Source organism: Lontra canadensis, unplaced genomic scaffold, assembly GCF_010015895.1.
Source record: "Lontra canadensis isolate GAN:19392208 unplaced genomic scaffold, GSC_riverotter_1.0 scaffold14, whole genome shotgun sequence".
NCBI classification, from domain to species: Eukaryota; Metazoa; Chordata; class Mammalia; order Carnivora; family Mustelidae; genus Lontra; species Lontra canadensis.
Window position 1 is genome coordinate 14,864,527 of NW_022631008.1, and position 15,318 is coordinate 14,879,844.

Genomic DNA, 15,318 nt, shown 5'->3' on the forward strand with positions numbered 1-15,318 from the left:
ATTCTTTCATCTCTTATATTCTCGAAGTTTCCCAGCATTTATGTCATACCATTTATTTTTATATCAGGTCATTTACTGTGTAGAATTTTCTCCAATCTCGATTTAGCTGCTTATATCTCCCTAGTGTCATGTAATGTATTCTTTTATCCCCTCTCTCTTCTGTAAATTGGTAGCTGTATCTAGAGGACTGATCACCATCACACAAGTGGAATTTTTTGATAAGAATCTTCCATCGGTACTACTGGGCACTGCCTATTCCAATTTAGGAAAGAGAGACATAAGTTGTGTCATTCCTTTTGTAATGTTAAGACTGGGCGTGCTGTCAACCTGATCTATTCATTTGAGTCATCCCCACCAGACTTTCACTGAACAGTTTTAGCCGTCACTGATGATCACTGCCCAGATAGCTTACTTTATCAGGTGTACAAATAGTGATATTCGAATTCTATCATTACTTCTCGATTAGCACCTTAGAAATTTGGTTACTCTAAAATATAGTTTATATTTATCTTTTATTTACAATTTTCAGAATAATGAGCATTTGTTTTTAAGAATAGTAACTTTTCTAAAGGTGTCATACACTCAAGGATTTAAATGTATTTGACAGGTTTTAATCCACAGCAGTCATTATTCTTTCTTATGCTCAAATCTACCCAGCATGAGGGCAATGAGAGCTCCCTCAAGTTGGCTCCTGTGTCCTTTTGACAGGACTCCAGCTTACTTTGATATTCCCTGCTTTCAGATATGATGAGACACTATAGACTCATATTATACATGTTACCTCAGACCTAGAATGGGTCATTTCTCTAATCAGCCTAAAATTATGCTTCAAAAAAAGGTATTTTTCTTATTTTTCATAAGCTCCATTATGTATCAACCTAAATTAGTAATTTACTTATAAACCTCTCATTTCCTTTTTCTCTCTTGACTGAGGGGTTCACTATTTATGAAACCAAACATTCCAAATCTTTCTCTTCTCCCAACACATAAAAGGTAACTAAATTCTATAAATCTACATTTAAAATGTTTATTTTCCTAATTTAGCCTCTCCTTTCTAAACCCTATTTTACTCATTCACTGCATTATTAGCATGTATTTTTACACTGGACTCGTAATTGGCACCCAATTTTCAGAAAAAACTTTCTCACACACATACCTAATATGTCACATCCTTGGTATCCTATGTCTCCAGAATAAATCATAACTCAACATGCACATAATCTGACCCCTGACTAACCTGTCTACCAACTTTTCCCTATATGTTCTCTCCATAGTCATCTCAAACCTATCATTCAGAACTATTGAACATGGTAGGAAAAGATCATGTTTTTATGTGTTCATACACTTGTTCATAATAATGTTCCTTGTACCTGAATGCTCTTTTCTTCTTACTTGTAAATTCCACGCACTCCTCAGTTAAAAAATTACAACGTCCCAAAGTCTCCACAAGTTTATACACTGGGTCAAATACTCTGTCCTTTGGCATTGCACAGTAATGGAAGTTTTCCCCCCATAATGTATGGGTATCTACCCACTAGCCTATAAGCAACTCAAATGCCAAGACTATGTCTCATTCAGGATAGTATTAACTTTTCAACGTGCTGCAAACAATCAGTAATTGTTAGACAATGTTAATAAATGAGAATTTAAAAAATACCTTTCTAGTACAATTTTGGCTACTTTGCTTACTCTCACTCTCAAGAGAAAAGGGAAACAAATGCCCATTCCCTTATGTCAATTCTCTACAGATAACTATTCTTAATTAAACCACAAAAACATTCCTCACATATATACAAATTCTTCAAATTCCTGGAATAAATTCATACTCTATTAACTTACCAAGTTCTTACTAAAATATTCCCATAGAATGGTGACGATTGCAATGTTTGGCTCCCAGAAGTCACAAAGCGTCAAACAACAGTGAAGATGCATTCGTAATTGTTCTTCTAGTATACTGTCCTAAAAAATAAACTGAAATTGTGGGAAAGTAAATGGGCTCTCGCAACATGAGTATTATTACTTGATACTGCACTGGATAACCTGCTTTTAAAGAGTAGGAACATATATCACCAAATTATACCCACTCTCATTTTCAGACCAGAAGGTCTAATCAGCATAAGGTATATTTCTAAAAATTTCCTTTAGAGACCACTCACATACTCAGATAATAGGAACTACATAACTCAACATGACTTTTAACACAATTATTTAAAGGTTACAATAGTTGTGGGGTGTCTGGCTGGCTTAGTCAGAAAAGCATGCAATTCTTCATCTCAGGGTCATAAGTTCGAGCCCCATCTCAGGTGTAGAGATTACTAAAACAAACAAACAAACAAACAAAAAAAAAAACCAACAAAAAACTTAAAAAAAATTACATAGTTGTTTCATAACTGAATGGTAGGAAACCCAGTGTGAAAATGGGAGAATGTGAAAGGGAATGTGAAAGAAACCCAAACTAGAATGAAGTAGTAAAAATGAACTAATAATTAAGATGTACACAAATCCAGAGGACTTGGGTCATCCTTAGGTATTAGGTCAAATTCTCTTTAGGAATAGGAGTTGTTCTTTTAAAAACCAACAGACTAGCAGAGTACAAGCATTTTAACCTCTTAGGAAATGGCAACAGGAATGAGAAGTGAAAAAAATGTAGTCAGTAATCAAACTACTATGATGAAACAATCATGCATGTTTGTTAGAAAGTTGCACCACTGAAGCACTCAACAATTATTTATTTAAAGCTTACTATATAAACCAGGCACTATTCTAAGTTATTACGCAGATAGCAATGGATATGTCAGACACGGTACAAGCACTAACAGAAATTATTACTTTGCAGGAGAATGGGAAAAGAGGACACTGAAACAAACAAGATAAATGTAAACAGTTGTAACTGCTGTGCAAAGCAAAACAAAAAAGGGTAATGTGGCAGAGAATAAGTAGTAGAGGATGTAGATTATTAGTGTATCAGAAGCTATGAATGAAAACACCTTTTTGAGGGTTGGCATTTGGGCTAAAAGACTGAATGAAAAAGAGCCAAACATTAAAAGCCTGGAAAAAACAAAAACAAAAACAAAACCACACACACACATGGCAGAGAAGACACATAGAAATTAGCAGTAAGTTTGGTATTACAGGATTAAGTCAGAGATATTCATGGACCATGTTTCCTTTGAGGCTTTGGAAGTCTTGATAGGAAGTATGGATTTTATTTTACATATGCTGGGAGGCCAGCAGAAGACTGTAAGCACAGGCCTTAACGGGATTGTTTTAAAAATACTGCTCTTGATCATTCATGGAGAATGAATATATGTTAAGAATAGAAGCAGGAAGACCAACTAAGAAAGTAAATAGTGACAATTGCAATGTAACAAAAAAACAGATTTCAAGTTCAAATACATACAAAGCAGAAATGTTGGGAGATGTGAAGGTGTGTGGTATATAGTAAGCTTTAAATAGTTGTTGAATGACTGGGGTTCTCAGTGGTGTGTCACTTCTTAACAAACATGCATGGTTACTCCATCATAGATAATTAAACTGCCTACTCTTTTTCTATCCCTACTTCCATCTCCTCATGCCACCTCAAAGTTTAGAAGACAGTTATGTGAAACTGTTAAGATAAGCATACAACTTTAAAGATATATTGAGAAACAGAGGCAATGGGATTTGTTTTTGATGACATATATGAAGGTACGAAGGTAAGAGAACAGTTAACAATTAAGGAGAATTCCCAGGTTTTGGCTTAAGAAAATGAGTTGATGGTACCATTTTTTTTGAGATGGCAAAGTCTAGGGGAAGAACAGATGGGAGAGTGCACAAGGGCAACCAAGTGGAGATATTATGTAGATAATGTGATATATAAGCCTAGAGCCCAAGGGAAAAACCAGCTGTTTTAGTCATTCAGATGTTACTTTCATATTGATGGTTTTTAGAGCTATGAGGCTAGATGAGATCAACCAAGGAAAGAGCATACATGCAAATGAGAAAAGGATCCAGAACTGTGAGCCCTTTGCTATTCCAACATTTAGGTATTAATAGGAGAGGAATTATCAGCCTATGAGGTAAAAAAGAGAAACAGACATCATGGATACCAAAAGAAATATTTTGGAAAAGGAAAGTAGTCAACAGGGTTGAATGCTCTGAGAGGTTAAAATGAGAAGGAAAAGTTTTTGGTTTTTGGATTTGATAATAAAGAAGTTACTGATGGCCTTGACAAGAGTAGTTTCTGGAATGGCACAAATAAAAGTTTAAGGTATAGGCTGAGGGTATAATAGGAGGTGAAGAAACAGAGATATTTAAGTTAAGAAATATACAGTCCTTGAATAGTTAAGAGACAAGATCCAGTACAGAGGGAAAGAACTAGCTTTTGATAGAAACAGTAACACTTCCAATATGACAGAAGAACAAACTGAGGGGTCAAGTACAAAGCAGACACATGTTGGGAGATCTGAAGGTACAAAAAAGTACTCTAAAATGACTGGTTCTATTTACTCAACGATTTAAGACGTAAGATGCTTGGCTCAGTTAACTGTGAGTCAAAATGCAAAGACTCTAGGGGCGCCTGGGTGGCTCAGTGTGTTAAAGCTTCTGCCTTCGGCTCTGGTCATGATCCCAGAGTGCTGGGATTGAGCCCCACATCCAGCTCTCTGCTCAGCAGGGAGCCTGCTTCCTCCTCTCTCTCTCTCTCTCTGCCTGCCTCTTTGCCTACTTGTGATCTCTAGCTGTCAAATAAAGAAATAAAATCCCTAAAAAAAAAAAAAAAAAAAAAAAGCAAAACTCTAGAACCGACTGCCATTTGAGATCTATGATCAAGAATTCAGTCAGAGGAGTCCATATGATCATTCTTATGACATTCTCTAGCAATATTCAGCTCGGGGGTGAGGTTGGCAGGGGTTAGGAAAGGACTAGGTTCTGCCAAGTTTAAAACAGGTGAGGGCTATGGAATTAAAGGTTTTTGTGATGGAATGACTATTAATAAGGTGGTGTATAATCTAAATTGTTTAAGGAGGAAAGTTTGGACATGGAAAAAGAAAATGTTAAAGATCAATAGTGACAGGCAAAATGAAAATTAAAAGAAAAATGAAAAAATATAAAGCATAACTATGGAAACTGGGTGAGGTAAGTGACAAAAAATCCGAGTAGATGTGAGGATATTAAGAAACTTAGAGGACAGGGTGATACAATACTGTTGGGGTCACTAATAAAAGTAATTATTTGAAAGAGAGGGAACCGAACATGAACAGATTTTTTTTTGATAAGGCATTAAGTCTTCTAATTATTTCCCCCACCCAACTCTTTTAATTAATTATTAATCCTTTAGAATATACTCAGGCTTTAAGTCCTCAAGGAAACTTACTGACTTCCCCACTAACAGTGACCTTCCTTTATGCTCCATGGCATCCTACGCACACCTATGTCACAGCACTTAACTTGTTAAATTTAATGTTTATCTGCTTTCAAGTGTCTATAAGCTCTCTGAGAATTAGGATAATTTCCCCAGGGTCTAGCACACTGCCTGGTTTGCCAAAGAAAGTCCATAAATATTTCATGAATTAAACTGAGATCTAGGTTCTAGTGCCTCTTTTTGCCAAGTAGCTGTATGGCTTAGACAAAGATACTTAGCTTCCCTAATATAGACAGGTACTCATTTAACCAAAGAAGAGAAGTGTCTGTCCATCACTAACATTCTTTGATTATGAAAACATTAAACAAGACGCAGGTTCATTCCTGTGGCACACTACTCACATAAATTAAAGCATAACAATGTTATTATACTTCAAGGTTAAAAAGTAGGTTATATTTTTAAAGTGGGTTCATTTTGAAGAATTTGTTTTGTTTTCCTGGGTATCTGATACTCATTTTACATGTAAAATCCACAAAAAGGTATTTAAATCATAAAATATACGAAGTTTGGGAAAAACAATTGTCAGGCATTATGTGACATTTTACATACATTAGTTATATGTCTCATACCATCTCAGTTTCATTACCTTTATTACAGAAAAGAAGGTTGGGGTTCAGAAGTTACAAATGGCTTATCCATGTCCACTTGGGAAGGAGCAAGGATTTATGATTCCAAAGCCTATTATGCATACCATTCTATGCCCCTTTCCAAAAATAGGAGGGAAAAGAAATGAACATTTAATGTACACCAGATCTGATGAAGATTGTTTTTAGTTACTGCCAAGATCTGAAGCAAAATTTGTGAGGCCAGAGCCCATGTTCTCTCCACTGTGCCCAATCAGGAAGAAATTAAATATCATATCTTAGGGAATTTTTATTTATTAAAAGGACAGGAGATAAATTTTCCTTCCTTTTCCTGCTAGTGGTTACGGATTACAATGTAAAGCAATGACTTAGAAAATACCATTTTCTCCACAGTTCTGGCAGGATATGTAGGACTGTAAAAGTAAGTCTGTTTAGCCTTTAATTAATTACAGATAGTATTTATTATAAAATACATTTTCATGTTCTGTATATTCCACTATTGCTTTGTTGTGAACCATTTTCCCTTAGTTTGTTCTTAAAAATTTCCTTTCAAAAATGTGTGTCTGTGCACATCAGTTGAATTAAGGAGAGAAAGAATTTGACCACTTTTAAGTCCAGATACTCAGAGATATAATACAAAATAGTCAGGAATAGAGCAAATAGACATCTTAGCCCAAATTCATAATAAGATACAGAGCTGAAATACAATGAGGAAGAGTATTGGAGAGTGAGCAAGGATATTAATTTTTTTCTACCTTACATTTTCTCAACACTCACTGGAGAGAAAACATAAAAAAACAAACAAAAATGTAGAAAAACTGAGATGCTTTCCACAAGTATCATCAAAATAGGTAGAAACCAAAATGGATATTAATGAAACACATAGCATCAAAGAAGTTTTAAAATAGAAATAATGAAAATATAGTTTTTACTAAGAATCCTACAGGGGTACCTAGGTGGCTCAGTCAAGAGTCCAACTCTTCATTTTGGCTCATTTCATAATCTCAGGGTTATGGGATCAAGCCTGGTGTCTGGCTCCACGCTAGGCATGGAGCCTGCTTAAGATTCTCTCTCTCCTTCTCCATCTACCTCTCTCCATCCTTCCCCCAATTAAAAAAAAAAAAAAAAATTCCTACAAAGTCCAATACTTTGAGAGAGCACACTATGAACAGAGCACATATGAAGATTCGAATCTCAGCTCTGCCACTTCTCAGTTACCTATACGAACCTGAACAAACTCCTTAATTCCACCAAGGCCCTCATTTCTTAATGTGTAAAATGGAACTTCACAAGATTGTCATAAACATTAAGTGCAAGAATGTACATTAAGTGCTAAGTATTGTGCGTGCACAGAGATAGCTCTCACTTTGTTGTCTGCAAGAGAAATGCATTTTTTTACACCAAATATTGACTCTTTTGATGATCATATAATAAATGCAACAGGTTCTCAATGTCATACCTTAAGCTGATATATTTCAATTTTGTGTTAAGGTTAAATTCTACCTAAACCAAGAGGTTTGAATGACTACATCTAAATCCGTGCCCTCTGATTAGAGATTTTTTAATAAACTAGAAGGGTTGTGGGCCCCTTTTCCTACACAGCCTTAAACCTGCCTGTCTCAATCCCAGAGGCTATGCTCCTCAGCTTCTGCATTTTTCACAAGACCCTGTGGATTGTGTCTCATCTCAACTCTGCGAGTGTGCATAAACTATTTAATGAAAAACCTACCCCAGAGTATTCCATAGTGCCTGCTCCTGATCTGTTTTAGTCCTTTCTAATTTTTATTTTTTCTAAGATTTAATTTATTTGAGAAAGAGGAGAGAGAGAAAGCACAAGGTGGGGAGGGACAGAGGGAAAGGCGGAGGAGGAAGAAGTCTCCCCTTTGAGTGGGGCTTAATCCCAGGATCGTGAGATCATGACCTGAGCCGAAGGCAGATGCTTAACTGACTGAGCCACCCAGGTGCCCCACTTTATAAAGAATGCCTTCCTATCTTTATTTTGAAAGATCAAATTTAGGCATATTAAATTCAGGTATATTCCATACATGAAATTATTTTATTGAACTAAAAATGAAAGCCTTTACTCTTTTAACATCATTAATCATCCAGGAAATACTAATCAAAACCACACTGAGATATCACTTCACACCTGTCAGAAGAGCCAAAATCAAAAACACAACAAAAAAGCGCTGATGAGGATGTGGATAAAAAGGAACCCTCTTTGCACTGTTGGTAGGAATGCAAACTGGTGCAGCCACTCTGCAAAACAGTATGGAGGCTCCTTAAAAAATTAAAAATAGGATTACCATTAGATCTAGTAACTGTACTGCTGGCTATTTACCCAAAGAATTGAAAGGATGTATGCACCCCTATGTTTACAGCAGCATTATTTACAAAACCCAAATTATGGAAGCAGCCCAAGTGTCCATCAATATATGATTGGATAAAGAATGGTGTGTACACATACACACATACACATACACACAGTGGGACATTACTCAGCCATAAAAAAAGAATGAATCTTGTCATTTGCAAAAACATGGATGTAGCCGGAGAGTATAATCCCAAGAAAAATAAGCCCATTAGAGACAAATACCTTATCATTTCACTCATATATGAAATTTAAGAAACAAAACAAACAAACAAGGGTGGGGGAGACAAAACCAAAAAACAGACTTTTAATTATAGGGAACAAACAGATGGTTACCAGAGGGGAAGTGGGCAGGGGGAATGGTGGAATAGGTGAAGGGGATCAAGAGTACACTTATAGTAAGTACTGAGTAATACACAGAATTGTTGAGTCACTCTATTGTAGACCTGAAACCAATATAACACAATTTTAACTATACTAGAATTTATAATAAATAAATATAATAAATTTATATTTAGCTTATTTTATAAAAATAGCAATTTAAAAATTGGGGGTTCATTTCTTTATGCATAACAAATACCTAGAAGAAATCATCAGAAGAATAAAATTTATTTGCAAGCTCAATAATGACGGTTAGTCTGCCTGAGTGGACTTAATTTTAGGATTGGATAAAGTAAGCTGAACTTCAGTATTCCAGTAAGATCCTTCTGTCCAAGAAACACAATGATTTTGAATTAGTAATTAGAAAATTACTGTCTCAGGGATGCCTGAGTGACTCAGTCACCTCAAGTCGGGGTGACTTGCTTTTAGCTCAGGTCATGATCTCAGGGTAGTGAGACAGCCCTGCACTGGGTTACACACTCAGCAGGGAGTCTGCTTGAGAGTCTCTCCCTCTCCTCTGCCCGCTTCAAATAAATAAATAAATAAATAAATAAAATCTTAAGAAAAAAAAGATTACAGTCCTACATCATTCAAATCTAATCACATTCTAAGTTGTTTTTAGCCTTGGACTCTTCAGGTTCCTTGGCAAACGAAAATAATTTTTAAAGAATATTATACTTGTTTAGGACTTCTTTTTATACTCACCCCATAGTCTCTAGTAGAAAATTGTTTCTGTGATGTCAGAAAATGAGGCTTTAAAAAGCAGGGAGTATAAAACCAAAACTCTCCCTTTTCATTTGAAAACAATAATGCTGTTTTAAAGGTAGAACAAATGTTTACTGTCAACATACACAAATATTAGATAATACTGCCTCTAAAAAACTGGTTTTAGGTAAAAACTATCCAATCATACCTCTAGAAGTAAAATCAAACAACATGTTTTCTTTACTAACAAAGTACAATGTGTGTTTCTAGAAAATCCTTTGTGGCTAGAAAAAGATTTGGAACATTATTTGCTTAATTAAAACTACAGTAGCATGCCTACCAATTATATTTGACAATTGCTCTACATAAGGAATGCATGTTTTTTAAATATTGCAAATGGACTCTTTCACTGTTGGAGATAAAGTCAAAGCACATAAGCATGGTCAGATTTTAATTTACCTCAATGGGGGAAAACAGATATAATCAAACTGATGGCTCTATTCAAACATATTATTTAATCTTTATGACCACCTACTGTACCCACAAAATTGATTTCAAGAACTCCAACAAGTAGTACTATACTACTTATAAAATCTAATTTGATACAATCAAGGCATGACAAAATTGAAAGATCACTAGAGAAAATGGACTACTTTCTAAATATTATAATGACTTCTCTCACATGAAAAATGATTTTGACTTTATGCTACATCTAAATTTCCAGAAAAAGTTTTTTAGATTAGCTATACTATCTCTACTTATAGAATGACTGGCTTCTCATAGTTTGCTCAAGACTTTTCTGGTTTTAGCACTGAAAGTCTCACAAGCCAGGAAAATTCTGATGGTCATACTGCCTACACTTCCATTTTTTTTTTTTTTTAAAGATTTTATTTATTTACTTGATAGAGACAGCGAGAGAGGGAACGCAAGCAGAGACAGCGAGAGAGGGAGACGAAGGCTTCCCTCCAAACAGAGAACCCAACGTGGGGCTCTATCCCAGGACCCTGGGACTGTGACCAGAGCGGAAGGCAGAGGCTTAACGACTGAGCCACCCAGGTGCCCCATACTGCCTGCTTTCAAGAATTACTTATTTGGGGCACCTGGGTGGCTCAGTGGGTTAAAGCCTCTGCCTTCGGCTCAGGTCATGATCCCAGTGTCCTGGGATCGAGCCCCACATCGGGCTCTTTGCTCAGCAGGGAGCCTGCTTCCTCCTCTCTCTCTGCCTGCCTCTCTGCCTACTTGTGATCTCTGTCTGTCAAATAAATAAATACATAAATACATAAGAATTACTTATTTATCAAGTTTAGCTAACACCATTAAAGTACTAGTTATATTATAAAAATATATTATGGAGTGTCAGAACAACTTTTATCACATTATGAGTAAGACATTCCAAAATTTTTTTTTCAAGTAAATTGAGTTTCCCTCAGTTAACATCAAAATTAGAGTCATAAATTCAAAGGAATAAAGAATTAATTTTTAAGCAACTAAAAGGGTTTAATGAGGATTTTCAATCTCTTGGCCAAAAACTAAACTTTTCTACAGAAGAGATGGTGATAAATTCTTTCTCCTGTTTGTCCCAGACAAGCCCAAGATAAGTGTATGGGTATTTACCCATATGAACCTTTAGAACTGTCTAAGAAATATTCTGTAATTTAAAGCCTACTTAAAACCATAAATTCATAAACTATTAAAGCTCAAAGGAAGTATAACTAAGAAGTTTTTAAGCTCTGTTAAGACATTAAGATATAATAACTAATATAAAGAACAATAAACACTTTTTAGTGATTCCTTACATTCTTGAAGAAAAAAAAATACATATAAGAGACTTTCTGAATTACTAAATCAATATGTTCTCAAAAAGAATAAAGGAGAAAGCCAATTAAAATGACATAAAAAAACAAAAAAATTTACATGGTTGAGATAATAGTTCTTTTGTTTCTCATACAACTTACATGTACACAAATCTTTGGAATTCTAACCTAGAATATTTACTCAATTAGAAGATTCATATTATAAACTAAATGTACTTATTATATGCTTGATCTAAAAAATTTAGTTAATATAGATAACAGAAAAGAAAATTTCATGCTATTTCAATGATTTTTAAAGATATAGCTACAAAATAAATGAGAGTATGTGTGTTTGTACGTATAAATGGGTACATATGTATTTTTGATATATGTATTAATCTTGTACTATCATATTTCTTGTTTGTTGTTTATTCCTCTACAAGTTTTTAACAATCTTTATTTCCTAACAGAAAAGTAATCTACTTCCCAAATTTAAAAATACTCTATTAAAATTTCCCCTTAAATTCTTACATAAGTAACTTATATTACAAAACTTCACAGAACTACAATATAGTATGTTTAAAGATGTAGTGAATAGCATATTTAAAACTATTTTAAAAGGAGGTCAAATCTGACCTCTGGGCCATGAAGCACTACATTAACAGCTCTGCAGAAAGAGAAATGATAACGTATGAAATGAGGGCTCAGAAACTAGGACCTTATCAGTTAGAGTATGATTCGAGCCTGTAAGACAAATTGCTCAGCAAGGCAAGTCACCTTCCTGCTGTGATGAGGATATAGCTGAATTTCCAATGCCACTATCTCCCTCATCATGTCTCTTAGACTTGATACCATACAGTCAAGGAATGGCTTATAGTTTTGAAACATCTACTACTTATTCTGAATATATTTTGTCAAAGTCACCAACTAGGATAATTTTATTTGTCCTTCAACTGGCAACTCTGCTTAAAATAAAAATCTTCAAAGGATAGTTACTCATAGGAATGATCTTACGTTGACCCTTCATTAACAAAGAATGAGGATTCTACCTCAGGTTTTTAATAAGTAGACAAAGTTTAAGAGTTTGCTTGGTTCTTATAAATAAAATCTGGAACATTAAAAATTTAGCAAAACTCACAAATTGTGTCACTTTAAAAGCATACCTGAACATTGATGGACTTTTTAAGCAGTTCTTCTACAAAATTCCAATTTGATTCCATTTGTCTCTAGAAAGAGAATATTGCACCAAAATGATTGCTCTTAATTATGCATTCAAATTAGAGTACAGCAAGCTAGTTGTGAAGTACAAACATCTTTATCGTCAGACATCATTACAATTTCTTGAATGTCTAAAATTACTTGGACAAAGAGTTATGTGACAGACTTGGTAGAAAATTTTTTAACTATTCCAATCCAATATAAACCTTATCAGGAGTTGTTTCATTAAACAATAGGATGTCTATAAAATTATAAATGTTTTAACAAATATTTAATTTTTGTTGTCATACATAATCTATCAGAAAAAAAAAAACACAAAAAACTTCATGTAGTTTGTGGAGTTTTTTTTATCCCTTGAGTGTTTTTCCTTATTCTGTACTCACCAGAGATTTTTTTCATTTTATGCATAATAATGTCAAGAGAATCTACTCTGGTAAAGAAGTAACTAAAAATTTTATATAGAAAATTTAAAAATATATATACACAGTGCTACTTCATTTAATCAATGGTCACTTATCTGGCAACCCCAACTATCTGGAAGACTCCTAACAATAAGGAAGAACGCTGAAAAGGACTTTCACAAAGCCAAAATACTTCACAAAAGCTAGGCACTGAAAACGACTTCACCTTCCCACAGGAAAGCCTGGAGGACCTTCTCATATGACACACGGTTCCCTTGATACTCCGTTCTTAAAGCTTTGGATATACAGACTGGTAAAAACCAGAAGGAAAGAAAGTACCACTGAGAAGCAAGGAACAACCTGTTTCTGACAAATAGTAAAAAAGGTACAATAGGTAACTGTAAGACCTCAAAAGGCAAAGCCAAAGAATAGAAGCAAAGAGTCTCAGCGTATCCTACCAACCCGACTGTTGTTCAGAAGGATGAATCCAAATGACTAATAAAGGGTTAAATCATGTTCAATATTCTTGATTTTAAATGGCTGGATAATGTTCACATAAGATGCTAACTACGTAAAATCACTAAATAAACATTTCCTTGATAAAGGTACTCAGTGACTATGGTAGTCACCCTCTAAAAATGGCCCCAAATGACCCCTGTCTCCTGGTATTCACACATTTATTTAACTCTTCACCCACACCCCACTCGACACCATAGCAAGGTTGGTGTGTCACTAACAGAATATCAACACTAACAGGAGTGACAGTATGTCACTTCCAAAGTTAGGTTAGAAGGCTCTGAAGCTTCCATCTTAATGAAAATCTCCCTCTTGTTAACTCCATCAGGGAAAAACCATAGTGTGAACAGGCCTGCAGAGGCCTATGTGATTGGTAACCAATGTCTCCTGACAACTGGAAGTGAATGAGAAAGACTGGAAGTGAATTCTCCAGCTCTTTAGAGACTAAAGCACCAACCATAGCTTACCACAACCTCATGAGGGATCCTGGGTGAAAACCATGAGGAACTGTGTGAGATAATAAATGTTTATTGTTTATAAATAAATGTTTATAAACAATAATGTTTATAAACATTTTTTATAATAAATGTTTATTGTTTATTGTTTATAAATAAATGATAATAAATGTTTATTGTTTCAAGCTGCTAAATTTTGTCATATAGTAATAGGTAATTCATGCAACAACTTGGTTATTTTTAGCAAAAGAATTACTGACTTTTTTTTATTTTTTAAAATATTCATTTATTTGAGGGAGAGACAGAGAGAGAGCATTAGAGGGGAGAAGGTCAGAGGGAGAAGCAGACTCCCTGTGGAGCTGGAGCCCTGATGTGGGACTCGATCCCAGAAATCTGGGATCATGAACTGAGCCGAAGGCAGTGGCTTAATCAACTGACACCCAGGTGTCCAAATTAATGACTTTTAAATGACTTTTAAAAATACATTTATGTAAGTAAAGTGAGTGCAAAACATTTATGAGAGAATGTGCAATAAAGAATTTGGCTTTGCCCAAAGAGAATCTGCCCTTTACTGAAACCAAGGATTCAGGTAAGTAATTTTTAGGCCCCTGGAATGTTATACCTCATAGGAGTATCTTTGTTTGCCCGGGGGCCTAGAGTCCTACCAGACAGTCTAATGATGTAGTTGAGGGTGGAGGCTGGCCATGACCCAAAACCAATAATGTGACTTACGCTAAGGGCTGTGGAGACCTGGACAGTTGGTTTGAAGACTGAGACAACTATGTGGTTAATCAATCCATCATGCCTATGTAAAGGAGCTCCAGTAAACACTGAACACTGCAGTTTAGGCAAGCTTTCCTGGTTGGAAATACTCCCTTCATACTGTCACACACTGATGCCAGGAAATTAATAAATCTTAACTACATGGGGAGAAAACAAAAGGAGCCCTACATTTGGTACTTCTCCTGGACTCTGCACTATATACCCATTCTTAGCTTCTCTTAAATTTTATCCTTTCCCTATAATAAACAATAACCCTGAGTATAATAGTTCTCAGTGAGTTCTATAAGTCTAAGTAAAATACAGTTTTGGGAATTCTTGGGCTTGCAGCTGGTGTCAGACATAAGAGCAGCCTCGAGATTGTGCCCTAAAACTTGGTAAATGGCCCTAAAACTCTTCCAAAAGGAGATCTTTTAGGGCACTTGGTGGTTCAGTCAGTTGAGTTTCCAACTCTTGATTTTGGCTCAAGTCATTTCAGGGTTGTGGGATCCAGCCCTACAATGGACTCTGTGCTTGGCAGAAGTCGGCTTGAGATTCTCTCCTGCTGCCCCTCCCCCTGCTTCCACAGGCCCACACATTCTCGTATGGTTTCTCTCTTTCTCTAAAATAAATAAATAAATCTTCAAAAAAAGAGAGAGACCATTTTGTTCCATAATACTCAATGTACTCTGTGTTAATGTCTTTACATTATTAATTCCTCAAAAAAATTTTTT

General features: G+C 35.2%; 1 protein-coding gene across 1 annotated transcript in view; it reads right to left on the reverse strand.

The window, feature by feature from the left end:
* MMS22L (MMS22 like, DNA repair protein) overlaps window positions 1-15,318 on the reverse strand; it is a 124,185-nt gene that overhangs the window by 81,876 nt on the left and 26,991 nt on the right. The window contains exons 11-12 of the mRNA XM_032858172.1: window positions 12,399-12,461; window positions 1,840-1,959 (exon numbers count right to left, since the gene is read on the reverse strand). Coding sequence (XP_032714063.1) covers window positions 1,840-1,959; window positions 12,399-12,461 — 183 coding nt within the window. The remainder of the gene's footprint in view (window positions 1-1,839; window positions 1,960-12,398; window positions 12,462-15,318) is intronic.